The 20,642-nt window shown below is 38.9% G+C and overlaps 1 protein-coding gene across 6 annotated transcripts in view; it reads left to right on the top strand.

Annotated features, from left to right (window-relative positions):
- Positions 1-16,277, top strand: part of LOC112050527 (RNA-binding protein Pasilla) — a 100,460-nt gene extending 84,183 nt beyond the window's left edge. For 5 of the 6 annotated variants that reach the window (XM_024088811.2, XM_024088810.2, XM_024088812.2 and 2 more), the window contains 4 exons: positions 111-293; positions 1,159-1,351; positions 8,013-8,237; positions 9,147-16,277. In XM_024088811.2, the coding sequence (XP_023944579.1) occupies positions 111-293; positions 1,159-1,351; positions 8,013-8,237; positions 9,147-9,367 (822 nt within the window). In that variant the 3' untranslated portion in view covers positions 9,368-16,277. The remainder of the gene's footprint in view (positions 1-110; positions 294-1,158; positions 1,352-8,012; positions 8,238-9,146) is intronic. The other variant, XM_024088813.2, reaches the window with a different exon arrangement.
- Positions 16,278-20,642: the final 4,365 nt, after the last annotated feature.

Here is a 20,642-nt window from a genome sequence, read left to right as displayed (position 1 = left end):
CAAGCGTGTGTGTCATTTCCTCCAGTTTTTGAATAGATTGATTTATACCTATTACGTATCGTATTAAAAAATATGCTTCTAACTTATAAATATCGTTGTTGTGATTTCAGGGTCACGCACTGGTCAGCGGCGGGTCCGTGGGCAGCGTGGGCGGTGTGGGAGGCGTGGGCGGCGTGGGCGGCATGCTCATGAACGGCTCCGGGCTGGGCGCGCTGTCGCTGTCGCTCTCGCTGGCTCCGCCGGGCACGCCGCCGCCGTCGCCGCTCACTCAGCACACGCTCGACCACATTAAGGTAAATGCGGACACCAACTCACATTTGATTCTTTTTGGGCTGCCCTTGCGATCAGCAAAGGCAGATAGGCGAATTAACTTTTGTATAAATGAGAAATAGAATTGGCCCTTATACAAATCCTTGAGAAACACCTAGTTTTACAACGAGATGTCTACTTTCTCAATACCTTTTGCTGAGAAGGAACAAGGCAAGCTTAGTACTTTGATCTTCCTTCCTGAAAGTTTAGATTTCTAATCAATGTTTCGTGATGCACACAATCAAACGCCTTAGACAAATCAGAAAACATGCCAAGAGCATTATGTTCTCCCAAGCTTCACATATAATATTCTGGATCCAGTTGAGCGGTAACCTAAAACCTATTTACGGTCAAAGGCTTCCTACTATCCCTTCATCTTTTCTTTACTATACTTTGACTTTTTTACAAGATTGTCCCTTCAATTATCTCAATATCGTTGGTACAGCCTTGTGCTTTTCTGCCTCTTTTTTTTCCCATCATGTAGTTACTTGTGCCCCATTAAATTTGCCTATAAATAATAAGAATAAAATTTTTATTAAAAAAAAAAATTAGTTTTTACAATGGCATCCTTAGGGTTAATTTACACGAGCAGTACGTTGCCAACGGCAGAGTAACTGCTACCGACGATTGCTACCGACGACTGCAGTCGACTGCCGCCGAAACGTTGGTAGCAGTTACCAACGCGCTGCTCGTGTAAATGGACCCTCAAACTAGGTAAGGCCGTCTTAAGGGCCACTGACTTCCCTGACGGTGTTTCTAAACTGTAACATAAAAGAAGAAGAAGAAAGCTCGCGATGGCAATGATCAGACGAGCTAGTAGCTAACGGTGTCGATGCCGTGCCTCGGCAGGTGGCACTGCGCCAGGCGGGCTACTCGGAGGGCGGCATCTCCGAGATCGGCGCGGCGCTGTCGCTGCTGGTGAAGCACGGCGTGCTGGGGCTGGCGCTGCCGGCCGCGCTGCCCGCGCCGCTGTCGGCCGCCTACTTCCCGCTGTCGCAGGACTCGCCCGCGGTCTTCGGCCCGCTGGCGCAGGTCCAGCTCGGTGAGTTGTTTCCGCGGCGCACTGCCGACCCTCCGACACTCCACACACAACACAACACAACACAACACTACTACATCATTACAGTCTAATCGAAACTCTAATTCATTTCATTAATCAATAGTTATTGGCATTCATAGAGTACTTAAGGCAGCTTGTTGATCCACTGCCTTGAGTGCTTTTTAAGTGAAAAGGTTTTCTTCTTCTCCTAAAAATATACTTGTGGTGTCATTTGATTCGGAATAGCATGTAGATAGTTTTTGAAAAAAATAAGGGCCGCAATAATTGCAAAAGCTACTCGTATTAACAATTAACTGAAAATAAAAAAGGAGTTTGGTTTTTGGCTTGTATTTAAGATATTTCAAATCTGGTTTCAAAAGACTCAAAAAGAAGGGGGAATTTCTTCAAAAATCCTCCACTCGCAGAACTGTAGAATCAATATTTATGGGTTCAATTACCGAGGGTTGAAAAACGTCCGAAATCGGCTAGTCGGGTTTGCACAAGCCACGCCCCCTACAACAAAAAATATTATTTAAACATGTTAAATATTAAAATTTTAATTTGAAAAATTCAGCCAATTAGATAATTAACAATTTCATATAGATTGAATATTTTGCAAATGCGATAATAATTGTTGACCTACAAATGTCGGACCTATTATCTTTCGTGGAGCTATTCTTCAAAGGTTCCAGTATAGATTCGGGATTTCCTTATAAAAAAATGTATTTATATCGCATTTTGTAAAATTCTGTTCTTCTTTACTTTGTCAGTCTCTCCTGGTTTATATCTTACAAACGAATGGAAATACGGCGCAAATGGTTATTTATTCAACAAGAGAGTAAAGTTCGTTTTTGTTCCGAGTGTCGAGTTTGAATCCCAAGCAAGCGAAGGATTCTACAATTGAATGACGAGCGTAGCTTATGATCATAACTTGGAATCCTGAGCCTTGTGAAGGATTCAAAGGCTCAAGAAACAAAATACACTTCACTCTCGAGTGACACACACTCGGACAACCAGTGGCGTGCAATTCATAGATGCAAAAATGCACTGCCTTCCCTGGAGTCCCATTACGAACCTGGATTGGAGAAGGAATTTTCCGTTTTGTGCAATTTGTTCGTTTTGTGCCTAGGCAAAATCTTTGTGCACGCCGCTGCGTACAGCATTTCACCTCTCTAGCGAAACGATAAAAGATGTAAAAATATTATTTTAAATATTCTTTTACGTTTATCATCATCATCATCATCACTATCACCATCATCTCCTATTTTAATGATCTTGAGATTTACAGCCAATAGCGTGCATAGACATTACGAATCGAAAACGCTGAACATATAATATTATTAAGTTACTCGTAGATTCCATTTTGAACGTTTTTTATTTTTGATTTCAAAATGGCTCCCATTTTTTTTTATTACAGATTCCATTTTTATAATTCGTGCAATGCCATCTCATTTATCATCATCATTACTTCATTATTTTGTCATTAAGCTCATTTATATTGATTTTGAAAAAAATCGACTTAATAAAGAAGGTCGTTAGTAAACTCGATAGTGGCAAAATGCATGGCGATACGAAGAGACAAAAACAAAAGAAGCTGAAAATTATTTCCTCATGGAGTGCAGTGAAAAGACACGAACAAACGCACTATTGTTGAGCTATAGAGGTGAAAAAGTCATGACTTAATTGGATAATGATCCCAACGAAAGAAATGAAGAAAATAGTAATGAAGGTGATTATTTACTGTATATTCCAGGAGAGGAAACTTCGCTGGGAGACGAACAAAATGAAGAACATATAGAACAACGGAAGATGCGTAGAAAAAGAAAACAGAATTTTTATTCATAACAAATTGTACATTCAATAAACAATGAATTTAAATAAAAACGGTATTTTTAGTTATCAATTAGATAAATCATGGTTAAAAAATGGTTCCTTAATATCGAATACAAGTGGTGGAAAAAAAATGTTAGCTAACAAAACTATTTGTAAACTACAGAAAAATCTTTTAAGTAACAATTTTGTCAAATAATAATAATAATAATAATAATTTGCATCGAAGTTTATTTTTCCAAAAAAAAAAATTATATTTAATAAAAGATAATAATTATATGCTATTGTTAATAGGAAAAATAGTAAAAACTAAACTATTGAAACGATTTTTTAATTTGTAATAACATTTCTGTCTTTAATTGTTAATAACACTGTGAAGATGAACAATTTTTTAATTCTCCCGATGGAAATCTATTCTAAAGCCTTTGAAGAATAGCCAAAAAGTACATAATCACTACCTTTTAAGAGATGGAACTCAAGAACTTTAAGCTTTTAGGAGTTCATTGCGATCTTTAGCTAACCGCGAAGATAAAAGCAATGTCACCAACCGTCGACCACAGATATGAAATGTCAAACGTAGGGATGTTATCAACTAATATAGTTGATATCATCGTCATTATCATCATCATCATCATCATCATCATCGTCATCGTCATCATCATCATCATCACCATCATCACCACCATCACCATCATCATCATTATCATCATCATCTCATCATCATCATCATCATATCAACCGATGGACGTCCACTGCAGGACATGAGCCTTTTGTAGGGACTTCCAAACATCACGATACTGAGCCGCCTGCATCCAGCGAATAGTTTTGACACATAAGCTAAAACTGTTTTTTTAAACTATCTACATGCCATTCTGAATAGAATACCAACCATATTTACAGGAGGAGTTTTTTTTTAAATACGGGTCGCGATGGTAGAGGGTCAAAATTTAGGGTTGTATGTATTTTTATATGCATAAAATTTTGGGTGGACCACCCTTATCACTTAACCTATTCTCAGACCTACTGCGTATTCATAGACATATAAAACTTCATCAAAGTCGGTAAAGTCGTTTCGAACGAGTATGGCAACCAACACTGTGACGTGAGAATTTTATATATAACCTATCTTAGGTTGATGACTGTCATGGCACACCTCAGACCTAAATTACCTTGGACTTGTATCGCACTCAAATTCACCAACAAAATTATCTGTCGTTTTTTGAGGGAGACGAGGTAAACTCACACATCGAAAATATTTAACACCAATAAATATATTATCCTGTGTCCTTACACTACCCAGAACCATAAATTTAAATCGTAATACACAGACGTTTAATTTTATGTATCACAATGAAACATCGATTCTATAGACGCATTTTGTGTGAACACGTTAGATCGTGATCATATACTTTTGACAAAGGGGTAACGTCTAGCGAGGCAGGTCCTATGGTAATTGGTCTGAGTTGCACACTGGCCGTCGTTGGTAGAATAAGTACAAAGTATCAAAGGCCTATGTGCCATTGTGCCAGTACTGCAACAATCGCATTGAAAAGTCTTCAGTCTTCAGCCGATTTTTTAAAACATCAGATTCATTCTTATAACACTCAATTCCTACTACGGGTATCATCCTACAAACTTTTCTAATCGTCTATACAAACCACTTATACGTGCCAGAATTACCAGACACAATATTTACACAGTTTCCGGCTATACATATACAGTCCACAATTTGTTATTTAGTATAAAATTATAAATCCATTGGCAGAATTGACAGAACATCCAAAAAAGCACTTCTTTAACGAGTTTACTCTAAGAGAATTAATGTACTTTTTTTCATGTTCTGGTAGTTTTGCCATTTATTCAGACCTCCCTAAAACATACGATCTTAAATCCGGCGTAAACCTGACGAGATCCAACAAAGAACGATTTAATTTTCAAAGTTTGTCACGATTAGTTGTCATGTTAATTGATTTTCGACTTTATTTCAAAGCTAGCTATGTCAATATTGAGTTGATATAAATGAACTGCGTCTTGTCAGGTATGCGCAGACTCCTATTATGATATTTGTGTGTAAATAAACTACCACCATGATGTCCTAGCCGTGCCATGTAAATGCTAAATGTAATTCGAATAAAATATGTCCAAGGTCTCGTGTCAAAGTTGTACTATTAATTCCCCTCAGTCGGTGGAACTATAATAAACTATTTTATTGAGATCAAGGTCGTACCACATCTCTTGCAATATATTGTTTCTTTTCTATGTTGAATTATCGTAATAATTTCCAAATTAATTTTAAAGCTATCTAAAATTTCTCCTAATTCAAAATTTTTTTTATTCCAAATTTCTCGGCAATGCTTTTCACATTAATAAAACACTTACATCCGCAAATATCTTTTTACTAATTATTTCTTGGTATGTAAATAATATATAGTTAGTATTTTTAACCAAAATCTTTTTTCCCATTAAGAAATGGATAAAATGGTTTACACAAAAACAATAGCTTTCATCATTTATCTCATATTATACATTTTTTGTTAATTTTATAATATTTGTTATTTCTTTATTTAGGTCTATTGATAATAATTTAATCTATGACTAGAGTGAATTGTGTTTTTCCATATTGCATGCTAGTTATGTGAGGTGTACAGTTGTATTGCTGATTATTTTAACCCGATTGGCTTTTATTTTATTTTATTGGTTGAATTTTCTATCTTCAAGTTTTTTCAAAATTTCTGAAGGCATTGCTTCTTCCATATCATCTATCGGCAATACATTTTAATATTCGAGCAGTGGACAAACCACTTATTGAGTGGGCATTAGACAATTTATTAGAGTAAAAGAAATAGAAGAAGAAGAAATAGAAATAAAAGAAAGTATAGAAGTTTTGAAAATGGAACCTTTTATTTCAAATCTCATACACAGCAATAAAATACATGATGAAGGGATATCATATAAACGTCTTACCTGTACTCTGTAATGGTATAATAGTAAACAAATCTGTTGACTTTGACAAGTCTTGAAAGTGCAAAAAAGTGTACCACTTGTGACGCGCGGTTCGGACAAAGTTCTAGAGTTGACTTAATTGATTTATAAATTGTTATTAAAATAACATGAGTTCTTATTACACTGAATGCAGCTAAATTCGACGACGTACAAAGAGATTGTAGATAAAAAGTTAAAATGTATTACATTTTTTTTTGTAAATTGTCTAATGCATAATACTACTGTCTGCTGCTCAACAAAACTCTTGAGAAAAGAACAACTTACTTGTCTTTTATCATATTTTAAGAGATTAAAGTCGTTAAGAAATTTATTTAAAGAAATGTATTTATTAAATATTATTGTTATTGAAAGAAATGTATTTATTAAATATTATTATTATCAAAAGAAATCTTTTTTTAAATAAGTATTACTAACTGTCAGATTTACATGAAAAACGAAATTGAAGTAAATAAATAAAAAAAATTTAATTGATTTTTTAAATGTTGATAACTTTCGCAACAATTCTAGTATATACTCGTTATTATGTGCTTTGTATATACATGCATCATTTACAAGTTCGTAAAAGACTAAGTTGTTCCTTTCGAATACAATATCCATTGACATTTCTTGTTTCGACCGCACCACAGCGCTGCCGATGTTTGCATACAGATAGACAAACTCAAAATTCACGACACTTGATTAATTTGTACTAGTCACGTGGGTTATGCTGGTGTACGTTTTAGTTGCCTTGTGTGCTCTTTACCGACGGCTTTCGATTTTAGATATAAATACGTTTTAGAATAACCCGATCAATTTCTTTTTAATTTTGGAATTAAACGAACATATTTAGATTAACACCGAAAGAAGTCATGGCGTAGTCAAAGTTTTTAATTTCGTAGTTTTACAGCTTTTCACATTACATTATTTGTTAGAACTTAAATAGTTTTTGGACATCATTCGGTCATTTTTTTGCCGGTCCTTGCCTATAGAAGTGCCTATTGTTATATAAAAATCTAGAAATATTGAAAAAAATAAATATAAGTGAACTGAAAGTTAGACTGCCCTAAAATATGAGTTTTGTAAATAATTTGCACATTATAAACAATCGCTTCTTTCGTTCATTAAATATGTTTTTAAATCTATGTCAATTACATTTGCCAAATCAATTAACGATTGCATAAAACTTTCGAATAATATAATATATTTCTATAAAATGTAGAAATATTTTAGAGCAATACATATATTTTTACATGCTAGCCAAATAATATGATTTTATAGTAATCAAGGTGCTTAATAATACCTGGTTTCTCTACCGACGGCTGGCAAGAAACATGTCCAATATCTGTTGTGATGTTCTTTGATCTCATTATATTTTTATTTGCATATTTTTTATGATTATTTAATACATAAATGATATTATATCTATAATACGAAATCGCGTCATTATTTAAATATTAGGTAGTTCACCAAAATTTCCGTAACGTCAAGTAAGTGGAACTGTGCATAGGATGTTCAAGAATTTTATTTTTGAAAGAATCTCTATTATTAATAATATAAAGATGTAATATTTTGGATTTAGATAGTGAAGTCCAATGTGCTTCGCTACCTGTCCAAATGAATTGATCCGCGTTGCGTGCATTAGCATATCGCCCGTCGCTGTCCGCGAGATTGGCCGGGGCCAGAGGGTGGGGTGGGGTGGAGCGGGGTGGGTTGCGCTGTGCGGGCGGGGAGAGCGCCGCTAACGTATTGTGTCCGCAACAGCGCGAAACGTTCTAATGTAAGCTCGCGAGCCGGGCGCGGGCGGGCGCGGGGCGGGCGGGCGGCGCGGTGAGGTGACTCCTACGCTCCGCAGGCGGCGCGCGCGGCGGGGCGTGCGGCTTAGAGCGTTTCGCGGAGGTTGCATTCGAGGCGCTTCGCCCCCCAGCCGTGGCGCCCATCTCGCTGTCGGGCGGCGCCGTGCCCGCCTTCCCCTCCGCGTCGCTGATGCCGCTGTCCAAGAGCCCCACGCCGGCCGACGCGGGCGCCAAGGACTCCAAGAACGTGGAGATCCCCGAGGTCATCGTCGGGGCCATACTCGGTACGTACGACTCGACCGTTACTTTCTGTTCTCATGATTTAACTCGTAAGTTGATGCAACAAGTAGAGGGTCCATAAATGGAAAGCCATCGCCTATAAACATTGCAGGGCATGCCAGGAACATATCTTACGAAGTGCCGCTCTGTGTTCATCAACCTTAGGCGTAAGTGTTAAGCCTTCTGTGCCTGTAATGACCGTCAACTTTACCCTTCAGACAGGAATACAGAAATGCTTCTTGGTGGAAGAAATTAAGATATTGGTATTACTTCTCCGAAGTCTAGAAGTTTGTCTCGACTGCTAGCTTTTAATGATTTAACTCGTCATCATCATACATATGTCAATGGAAGTTCTCTGCTGGACATAAGCCTTTTGTAGGCGTTTCTAAACAATAGCTCCGTAGTCGCGTCCATGAAGCCTGCGACTGGCTCGATGGCATCAGTCCGAGTAGTAGCTCATAAACACCAATTTCATTACAAGCAATTATTTTAATTGATGTATATAAAGTTTCGCAGTAATTCTACTTGAGCAGTCTAAAATACTTTGCCATCCTCGACAAGTTCCAAAGAGATCTCGGTCTAAAATGTTTGCCATCCTCAACAAGTTCTAAAGAGATCTCGGTCTAAAACAGTTTGCCATCCTCGACAAGTTACAAAGAGATCTCAGTCTAAAACACTTTGCCATCCTCGACAAGTTCCAAAGAGATATTAGTCTAAAACACTTTGCCATCCTCGACAAGTTCCAAAAAGATCTGTCTAAAACACTTTGCCATCCTCGGCAAGTTCCAAAGAGATCTCAGTCTAAAACACTTTGCCATCCTCGACAAGTTTCAAAGAGATCTCAATCTAAAACACTGCCATCCTCAATAAGTTCCGAAGAGCTCAACTCTGCTGATAAGCACGTTGTCCCGCAGGCCCCGGCGGACGCAGCCTCGTGGAGATCCAGCAGATGTCGGGCGCCAACATCCAGATCTCCAAGAAGGGCACGTTCGCGCCCGGCACGCGCAACCGCATCGTGACCATCAGCGGCACGCCCACCGCCATCAGCAATGCGCACTACCTCATCGAGCAGAAGATCCAGGAGGAGGAGCTGAAGCGCACGCGCCACAACGCCATCTCCGGCCTCATGCAGTAGCGCGGCTCTAGTCACCGCGCGCCGCGCGCCCGCCGCACGCGAGTTACCTGACACTAGTTAAGGTTCACGTCTATTTACAAGGTTATTGAACTACATAGATTTATGTACTGTAAGTTTGCGCACGTGCGCATATGTACGCATACGTACGCATTATTGTTAGCGTCGTTCGGTTCGCCTGGCGGACCTGTCGTCGTGAGTGACGGTTTAAATACGATTGTGATAACTCCTGTCACGGATATTCCTATTCCATACACATTATTTTTTTATATTATTATCGTTCACCGAATATTATTATTTTTTTTTATTTACGAATGTTGATTTCATTGTAAATGTTACCATTGATAAGTTATTTTTGTTAGCGTATTACGACATACTTAGAGTTAAATTTTGATTTGAGTAATTTATGATTATAATTATTCAGAGTCGGCACCGCGCGTCGCCAGGCCGACTCGCTGTAATGTGTTAACCAAAGTCGGTCGATGAAATAATTATTTTATTTTACTTTATTCTTTTGACGTTGTAAATTGACATAGAGTGCAATGGACTATATGATTTTATTTTTATTCTTTTGTCGTTGTAAATTTTCATAGAGTGCGATGGACTATATTTTATTTTGTTCTGTTGTCGTTATAAATTGACATGGATTAAATTTTATTTTATTATTTTGGCGTTGTAAATCGTCACAGAGTGCAATGCAATAATAAACGCGTTATGTTTAGTTACGTTTGGAACGTCGCGTCGCGTCTCGCGGCAAAAGATCTTTATTTTTTTATACGTTTGTAATATTTTGTTATCGTATCGCGTCGGGGCGTTTCGTGATCGATTCTGTTCTTCGTCGGTCTAAATATTTGTCTTTAAACTGTAAGTACAATTTTAATAATAAAGAAAAATGCATGTCCATAATAGTAGAGAGTTATATATTTTAAAGGTTTTAAATGCAGATTTCTATGTATTATTCGAGATGACAATATTGAATATTCTTATTTACAGTTACGATCTAATTAAATCGATAGTTTATTTTTGAGCGCCGTCGCGTAGGGGGCGACCGCTCTTCTGCGTAGCGACGGACGGGGTCGGTCGGGGGTGTGCCCTGCGCCCGCTACTGTACGCGTGCTATACTCACTGGTATCAGTGAAATAATGTGTCAGCACACGCTTACTGAAGACATTACACTGCACCGAAAGCGAGGGCACACCTGTCGATCGGTACCTTTGTAATAAACATAATAATAATAAGCTGTGATTGTTTTTTTCGACTTTTTCAAGGTACTTGGGTCAGTTGCAGTAGTTTTAGTTGTTCGCTTACCTCAGAAGTGCCATCTGTAGATAGACGTAGTGGCGACTTCGGCACCCGCAGCGGTGCAGCACGAGCGGTCTCGGGTTTGACGCCGACGTTCGCTTAGGTTACTTCGTAGTGTCCGTTAGATAGATTCGTTTACACGCGATTTAAGAGGGTCTGATGTGGGGGGGGGGAGTTTACTCCCCTCGAGGAGGGTAGATTGGAGGAGGGTATCGTGTTGGGCGTTTTTCGAAGTTGTTTTTCAACAGCCGTTTGTGTAAGTTTGGATTCAGGTGGTTTGTTGTGCAGTTGAATGGGGCTGTCGGGTTTCGAGTCTACTTGTAACTGCCTTTTCACCAAATGCGTCAGTCGAAGTATCCTCCGTTGATTTTTATCGGTTCAAACAAACGTGTACAAAAAAAAAAATAGTGCTTGTACACTATTACTACCGACATTGTCCGAAAACGCCCGCCGTAGTAGTGTACTCACTGTTTTACTTACATATGCTATATACTGTCGTTGACGGATTTGGTGTAACCGCAGCTTTACGGGCAAACTTTATTTTGTCGACGACAGTCCTCTGTCTCTGCCGTAAATATCAATGGGCACGTAAAAATATTTCTTGTCACGTTACAAGTACGCTCGCAGACGACAAGCCTTACATCCAACATGGCGTGGTTTACTTATTGGTAAAGAAGTACAAACGAATAGTAACTTACAATATATATATATGATATGAATCGGCTTAAAAACTAATTTGTAGTGTTATAAGATAAGGAATTGAGTGACGGTTCTCAGCTGACATGTGGGCACGGGGTCTCCCCCACCATTCGGGGCTAGATTGTCGGTTTGTGGAATTGCATCGTTTACGGGTATCGGTATACTATAACGGCATGGCAAAATGAACTTAATGTTATATGATTTAAAGTACGAAATGTAGAGCTAACGTCTCTTGCGAGCTCTACGTGTAATGTGGGTAGAACTGAATGATAGAGCTTTACGTATTAATCTGGGTGTTATAGAGTCCCGATAGCCGAAAACCGTCGACATTTAAATCTCGTTCTGTTAGTGTTTGGGGGAGACTCGAGCACGCGTCGCGTTCACTTTGACTCGTCATTTTTACTCGTCGAAGTCAGTCGAACGTTCGCGTCCAGCGGTCGTCATGTCAGGAGGCGCGTCAGTCTCGCTCGTGGAGGTGGCTCCCAAAGACTCGTTCGTGACGCCATGACCTCGTACTTTCGTGAATACAAAATATAAACATAATATTAAAATAATTAATTATTATTATATTATTATTAAATAAATAAATAAATGAAATATTGTTGTAAGTGTACCAACTGTCCAACGACGTCTCGGTATAATGTTGTGGTTGTTATGGTGTACTATTATACGTGTGTTATGTAGGTAACATTGCATCGTAGTTTCATTGGAGTAGCTAGTTGTAGTGTATATTCAATCTTTAAAATGTATTATTAGGTAACGCTGTTCGAACTCTCTGGTGTTTTTTCCACTTTCTCATCTCGTATTGTATATTACCAATTATTGGGGGGTAGGTACAGATATCGCCTTGTGTCAATTAAACAAAGGGTTACCACGTTCGCGACTACATTGGCAGCATTCGAGTGCGCCGCTGCACGGCTGCACACTCCCTGCGGTGGTGGCTAGCGAGTATCGAAACAATAACGAAAAAACTTACGACAACCATTATTCTTGAGCATTTTTTAAATATTGAGTAATTGAGAGTAATTTAATCAGAGTACGTCGTAACCTATTAAATATTATTCCTTTTTTCGCACGTCCTTTTGTACATTCTTTTTTTCACTTATCTCAGTCATAAATTTCAGTTGTAGGCTGTAATTCTTTGATTTGATCTTTGAGTTAATGTTACTCTGATGTTAATAGTTTCGATACTCGAAAATCACCAGCGTTTGCATATTGTGCGACCTCGTACTGATGGTACAGGGGAGGGGAGGGGGGAGTCTGCGCGTCTGCAGCGGGAGGGAGGCTCCGCGATCTTGTAATAGTTGCACGCCATCGTTTGACGAATAGGATTTAATTCACTTTTTACAAGCACCGATAAAATCTGAGTTTTTTGTAAACAAGTTCTCAATTAATGTCAATTATACACGGAATCTCCCATGCATTCGCATATTTAAGAATCGCGAGCGTGCAACCCGCGGAGCGTGTGGCGTGAGGGTCTGCGGAAACCAAGGGCGCGTTTGGCTGATAGGTTATGTCAAGAAAAGTGGAGACAGAAATGTGAGGAGAAATGGCACTGCCATCTTACCGATTGGTGATCAAAAATAATGATGCAAATTTTTTGGGCTTTGTCAGATTGTTCCGATAAAATTCTAGCAATTAGTGAGATTAACATCAAAGGTTAATTCTTGGAATGTGAAATAAACACATTGTGTGTTAGGTGGTGATCCATGTGGTGTGTATTGCATTTACTGCACACCATGATCGAGAAATGCGCATTACCCTAGATTGTTTAAAAAGCATCCAATGCAACAACTGCTAACTCACTCTAAGTGTGTTTTACTTGAGTAAAAAATTATAAACTTAAATAATCAGAAATGGGAAAGGTGCAATCAGTTATTTCGTTTGAATAAAAACTTCGTCATATCTCAACGCCTGTTGAAGCCCCTGGCTAAACTATCGGCAACTCGATCGTCTTTAGTTTCCGCGGCCCGAGGCCTCCCGACGCGTATTGCCTGTGAAGTCGATTTTACAAGCTCAATTTTATTGAAGAAGATATTCTCGATTAGTCAGTACGTGTAAGACAATACGTCAATTATTCGGAAACCTAAAGTGAAACTGAGGCGGACTACGCGCACTGCATTACGATCTATCGTTTCTTGTACTGAACAATGGATCTGTTGGCTTCAAAAATGACTAAATATTGTTATTACTAGGCGTATCATCCTTTTTTAGTCACAATTTAACAAACTTAAAAGTGACAGTTGTGTTTATTGCCTCATTTTGTCTAAAAGTGCAAAATGGTGTCTCTGTACAAATAGCATCGTTCAGTGTCAACCGAAACGACGTATCGTAACGCAATGATTGCGTGTGCATCCGCCAACGGTCCGGAGTCGCATCAGCGGGGTAGGTTGTGAGCTTTTGATCACATTCGTTGCGCCATTAATTAATAAAATAGGTAAATAGTTTGAAAATTATTAAACCACGTAGCTCTCTTTGATATTGCACAAGAGTTGTTGCGAAGTCTCGTCGGGCGTTGCGACCGATCGCGACGACGATCGCGACCGGTCGCAACGATTGCCGCGCTGAGCGACCGACCGGGCTCCCGGGGTTCTCAATACAACTATGTTATACTTAACACATCCACATTCGCTCCTTTACTCTCATCTTCCTTCATTGTTTGATTTGTTCTTTACAATGTTTCATCTCTGTCTGCTTACTGTGCGCGCCTGTGTGGCCGATACTTTGTAGGCGCGCGTAACGTGTGTTTGCCTATAGCCAACAGCACGTAACTCAGTACAGGGTGCGACAGAGGAGCGGGCGGCGGGCGCATTCATTATTAATTCATAGACAAGCGCGCGTGTTGCCGTTGTCTCTGTCGTCATACGCACCCCTGTACCTCAAGGACTTGTCTGTGGTTTGTCTGTAACGTGATCGAAGCGATCGATTATAAATTCAAAAATCGTCCCGCGACCAAACTTAATTTTTGATTAGAGTATTCTTTTGTAGTTGCCTATTTATAATCCTTGATTTTTACTCTGTAAGCCATCTTATTTTTTGTTTCAATAGTGAAATTAATTTTAAGCGCTAATCATAAATTTCAACATGAATTTAGAGTTTTATGAATTAATGACTTATAATTTGGGTAAAAGGCGATTTGTCTACTATATGTACAGGCGCAGTCGGCGCGCACAGTGGGCGGGATCTATTAGACATTCCATCTCAAGTTTCCCACATCACTTACTTCTTCCCAAATCGTGTTGTAAATTATCGAGTGTTTTACACAATTTTAAGATTGTTGAATTATAATAGATCTCTAGTCGTGTTATTCTCTTAAAAGTACTAAACAAATTAACGTAAAAAAATAAATAATAATAAAAAAATGTATGCGATTTTACAGCAAAGCTGACTGCGGACAATGTAAAGAACATTTCGAAGGGTTGAATCGTTTGAAACCTAGTTAGTTGAAATTAATTCATAATATACATCGTGTATGTATCATAAACTAGATAATTTTAATTAAAAATAACTGGAAAAAATGTTAACGTTGTTATACTGAAGTTGTTACAATATTTGAGAGTATATCGTCGTGAATAACAAAAAAAAAAAGTTCTTAGTGCGGTAACTTTATCTGAATTTTAAATTTTATCGCGTGAGAGATAATAAATAGTGCAGAGTAGTGATGGACACAACGATTGGAGCTATTCTTAGCTTGCGAAATCCTAGTTAAACTTTACTCGTTAACTGTAATTGGGAAAATGTCACTAGTTTGACTTTTAAGGTATCTCACTCCTCGGCAGCAAGAATAAACCTATTCAATTGTAAAGCAATAGACATGATGTAATTAGACAATTAGCACTAAAAACGCTAGGAAATGAGGTTTCGCAGGCTAATAGAATAACGAAAAGTAGCATTATTTTCTCCATCACTAGAGAATAGTCCCGACATCCCGCGTGACCGCACAGCACCGAGGACAAGATTCTAGTACTGTCTTTGTGACGGCGGCACCGGCGGTGACGTCACGCAGGTATTGTGACGATGCGCCGAACGGTGACGTCACGGCGCGCCGCTAGGTGGTAGAGTGACGAGCTCGATGTCGTAGGCTGTAAGGTAGCTAGTGATCATTGTTCGTATCGTTCAGACGAGGGCGTGCGCGCCCCTTTACTTTATTAGCTAAATGTTGTTGACTTTGTTGAAGCTAGTGTAGGTAGGCGGTAGGTAGGTACAGCGCGACAACGGTCGACGGGCGGAACTTGGCTGTGCGTTCGGTCGACCCAACATGGCGGCCGCCCCGCGCGCCTCGTATCTGTATATAATTGCACGACATTAGTTTCATTTGTTCTCCTTGCTCATTGTCATCAATTTATTAAGACTGAGGAATCAACTCGCGCACACTGACATCACTCGAACGCGTCCCGGTGGGGAGTATTGTAAGATATCGTTTCGGTCATCGGAGGCGGCGGGGGGGCGCCCTTTACACTTGTTGGGTGGATTGTTAAACTAATTGTATTGAATTGTACCTTGTTGTTGTATAAGTGCACGCGACACCGACACCGGCAGCACTCGGTGCGTCTGTCGTGTCTGTCATGTGTTGTACGTTTGTTGGTACTGGTGTACTCGCACACGTCCGGTGAGGGAATATGTTATTATTGTTTTTGTTAACTCGCTTCGGCGAGCGTTATATGTGCGAGAGATATAATTGTACGAGTTAAATGCTATGTTTTGAATTTCAAAGATTCGCTATGTTTTAGTCAAAAGTTTATTTGTTTAGTTTACGTCGGATGGTTTCCTGGTTTACTGTTTTGCGATGTAACGATGAGGCAATACGAAGGTTACAATGTCTTAGTGTTAAAGCTCGAAAACCAATTAAAGGGTACCTTGAACATTGTCTGTAATAATTATATTAACATTAAATAAATGCGAAATAATTAAATCTTTGTTTTATTATATTTTACCTCTGCCGATCATGGCGATAGATCTAGAATAGTATATAGTCAATCTTAGTGTAAGCTTATAATACTTAACACGGCTTTTTACTGGATCGATCGAGACTCTGGTTCTTTAAAACCTGCATCTGTTAGCTTTAGGGCCTAGGACGAGGACGAGGACGACCAAGACTATAAATTAATGACCATTGTGGACTTCCTAGTCCTCATAACTTAAAAATTTCATAGAATGACGAAGGCATGACCGTTACATGAATCTGCTAATTTCAAGTGTGGTCGGCAGATTATTGCAGACATTATGGAATTACGCTATGCCGATGCTGGTTACGGTTTAATGTTTCATTTTCACTGTCAGATATGAATGATAATGACTGAAACCGACAGCTTGGCGTGATCTCCCAGGCACGGGCGTTTAACCAGCAACTTTCCCACTCTGAAATGAATATTTTTACTGAGAATTTCATAGAAGAAAAGCCCAATATGTCATAGCCAGGCATAGGATCTCGTGATTCGAAGACCGAAACACAGGTGAATACCGGAACTTGGAGGTATATGAAGCTGTTTAACGTTCCGGGATGATATAGGTTTGCCTAAAATAGTTCTTGCCAGCGATATATTTTCGTCCAAAACTCTTCAGTAGGTACCTGAAGAAAACTCTTAGAACAGTGCGTGTTGCCAGTGATGACCTATGTTTCCGAGACTTGCTCTATAACTATGGACTTCATAAGAAAGCTCAGTCGAACAGCGGGCGATGGAACGAGTTATGCTCGAAGTATCTCTGCTTGATCGAATCAGAAATCCGTAGAACCGTAAATCGTAACCGTAATCCGTAAAGTCACCGACATAGCTCAACGAGTCGCGAAGCTGAAGTGGCAATGAGCGGGTCACATAATTCGAAGAGCCGATGGGCGTTGGGGTTCTGACGTACTGGAATGGTGACCACGCACTAAAAAGCACAATTGATCGACCTCCCTACCAGGTGGTCTAACGACATTAGCGAGCCGCAGGTTTTCGCTGGATGCAGGCGACTCAGGATCATGATGTTTGGAAGAATCTATAGATGGCCTAAGTACTGCAGTGGACATCCGCAAAAACAGGATCCAAGTTCTTCCATAATTCCCTAATATGCACCATCACTCTATCTCTCTACTCAATGACATAATTAAATGGATGAATGATCATAATTTAGAAATAAATTTTAATAAGACGAAAATAATTCAATTCAGACCATATCAAAAAACAGAATTAAATATCAAATTTTCCTATAATGACATAAATATTGAATGTGTTGACAGTTTAACTTTTTTAGGTATAGAATTGGAAAAATCATATACACAAAACGAAAAATAAATTATCGAAATTTATATATGGACTTAAAGAATTAAAAAGAACCACTGACATGAAAACTGCATTAGCTGCATTTTATGCCTATGGGTACGCGTGGTTAAGGTATGGGGTAATCCTTTGGGGAAATAGCACAAACGCCCAAGATTTGTTTATACTTCAAAAAAAGTGTATACGCATCCTCGTACATATAAGTAAGACTGAATCATGCCAACCGTATTTCAAACAACTAAAAATATTGACCCTGCCCTGCATATATATTTTTGAAATATGTAAATTTGTGAGAAAAAATTTTCATTTTTACAAAAAAGTCGAAAACTCTTATAAACCACGGCGCTTCCGCGAAAAAAACAAAAATAAACTAATTTACCCTTTTTCAAAATTAATACTCCACAGCTCCGGCCCATACGCAATGTCAATAAAAATTTACAACAACCTTCCAGACCGTATACGTAATGAGGCGAAAGCTATTGCTTTCAAAAAGAAATTAAGGGACTTTCTGGTCGAAAAGTGCTATTACACGGTGAATGACTACTTGAATGACAAATAAAAACAAAAAATAAAATCGGTCTCCCTATCACTCAGTCGACAAAAGGCTACGCCCAAACTGGGTATCCATAACTTGCATTATGTAAATATATTCATGCAATCCTAATTTCTGAATCGTGGCTTAAACCATGTTTATCTTCCACATCATATGCTCTTCCTGGTTTTCACTTGATTCGGAATGACCGTGAAAATCGGGTTGGCGGAGGTGTTGCTATTTATCTCCGTTCGCATTTACCGTATACTGTTATTAGTGTCTCACAAGCACAGCCTGCCCCGCATGCTGAACATTTGTTTGTAGAAGTGATTTTTTCTAATCTCAAACTGCTTCTTGGAGTTTATTATAACCCTAGCCTGACTATTGACTTTTTTCCACAATTCGAGGTATTATTAGATAGTTTTGTTCCACTATATAAGCATTCGATTATAATGGGTGACTTTAATACTTGCCTTATAAAAAATGACTCTCGCGCCACGCGTCTAAAATCTATAGTACAGGCGGCTAATTTGCACCTTCTTCCTCTGTCCGCGACTCACTATTTTCCAAACTGTTCCCCATCACTTCTTGACATTATTCTCGTTTCTTCTAGTGATCATGTGGCTAAGCATGGCCAATGCCCTGCCGATGCCTTTTCATATCATGATTTACTTTATCTATCTTATAAGATCCGCCCCCCTAAAGCAAAATCAAGAATTCTTCTCCAGCGTAATTTTGGTGGTATGGATTTGGATCGTCTGAGGGATGATGCTGCGAATTTAAACTGGGGTGATATTCGTGTTGGATCGAATATAGACGAACAAGTAGAGATTTTTAACTCCCTTTTAATTAAATTGTATGACCGTCATGCTCCAATTCGTCCAGTCAGAATCAGGCATCTTCCTGCTCCTTGGCTTACTGAGGAGATCAAAACCATACAACACAAAAAAAATGTTGCAAAGTCCAAGTTAAAATCAAAGGACACGGAGGCTTACCGGCATAAATATAAAGTTATTCGGAATCAGTGTAACAGGTTGTGTAGAGATATGCAACGACGCCATATTCATAAATCCATACTCGAAGAGGAAGACTCTGGTAGAGTATGGAAGTTTCTCAAATCTCTGGGAGTTGGGAAAGCAAATAGGAACAACCATACTAGTAATGTTAATTTAAACCAGCTTAATCAGCACTTTTCCTCATCTTGTACCATTGATAGTACTATAAAAAGTAATACAATAAATCATATTTCTGCTTTGCCCACTCCCGACGATCCAGCTTTTATCTTTAGTCAAATCGACTGTAGTGATGTTAAGAGAAGTATCTTGGAAGTCAACTCTGATGCTGTTGGAACTGATTGCATTAGTCGTAAAATGATCATACCTCTCCTTGAACTTCTAATCCCTGTAATTTCTTTCATTTTCAATAATTCCATTCTTACTGGTGTTTTTCCAACATCTTGGAAAAGGGCACACGTAATTCCAATTCCTAAAAAACCTAATCCCTCGAGCTTCTCTGATTATCGGCCTATATCAATTCTCCCATTCCTGTCAAAAGTCTTTGAACGTATAGTTCATAGACAACTAACTCTTTTCATGTCTCGGTGTAACCTTTTCAACCCATTTCAATCTGGTTTTCGTTCCGGTCATAGCACGACTACTGCTTTAGTTAAAATAACTGATGATATCCGCTCTGGTATGGATAACCAGTGTGTGACAATCCTGACACTGTTAGACTTCAGCAATGCTTTCAATAATGTTGATTACGATCTACTTTTGACCATTATGCGTTCTCTTAACATATCTCCTTCAGTCATTGACTGGTTTCATAGTTACTTGCATGGACGCCAGCAGCGTATACGAGTTGAAGATTCACACTCCGACTGGTGTTCAGTGAGTGCTGGTGTACCACAAGGTGGCGTGTTGTCTCCTCTCTTGTTTTCAATTTTTATTAGTACAATAACTCTAAATTTATCTTCTTTCTACCACTTGTACGCTGATGACCTTCAATTGTATGCCCAAGCTAAAATAGAAGACTTACCCCTTAAAATTAATTCAATGAATAAAGATTTACAGGGAATTGTTGAGTGGGGTAGATCTTATGGTCTGCAAGTAAATGCTTCTAAAACACAGGTCATCATTATAGGCAGTCACAAACAAATTGCCCGTATTAACTGGACAACACTTCCTTGTGTTGTTTTTGATGGAGTTCAACTACCATTTAGCGATACAGTACGAAATCTAGGTGTTGTATTTGATAAATATCTCTCCTGGGTCCCTCAGGTTAGCGAAGTGAGCAGGAAGATGTTTGCAGCAGTACATTCTTTGCGACGTCTCAGTAACTTCCTGCCTATACCTACTAAAATTACGTTGGCTCAATCTCTCCTTTTACCAATTCTTGATTATGCTGATACTTGCTATCTAGATTTAACTATTGAGCAATTTAATAAACTTGAGCGTATTCAAAATCTCTGCATTCGGTTCATATT

This window comes from Bicyclus anynana, chromosome 21 (genome assembly GCF_947172395.1).
Source record: "Bicyclus anynana chromosome 21, ilBicAnyn1.1, whole genome shotgun sequence".
Taxonomy (NCBI): domain Eukaryota; kingdom Metazoa; phylum Arthropoda; class Insecta; order Lepidoptera; family Nymphalidae; genus Bicyclus; species Bicyclus anynana.
Note: the sequence above shows the minus strand (reverse complement) of the source record. Positions and strands in the feature narration are given on the sequence as shown.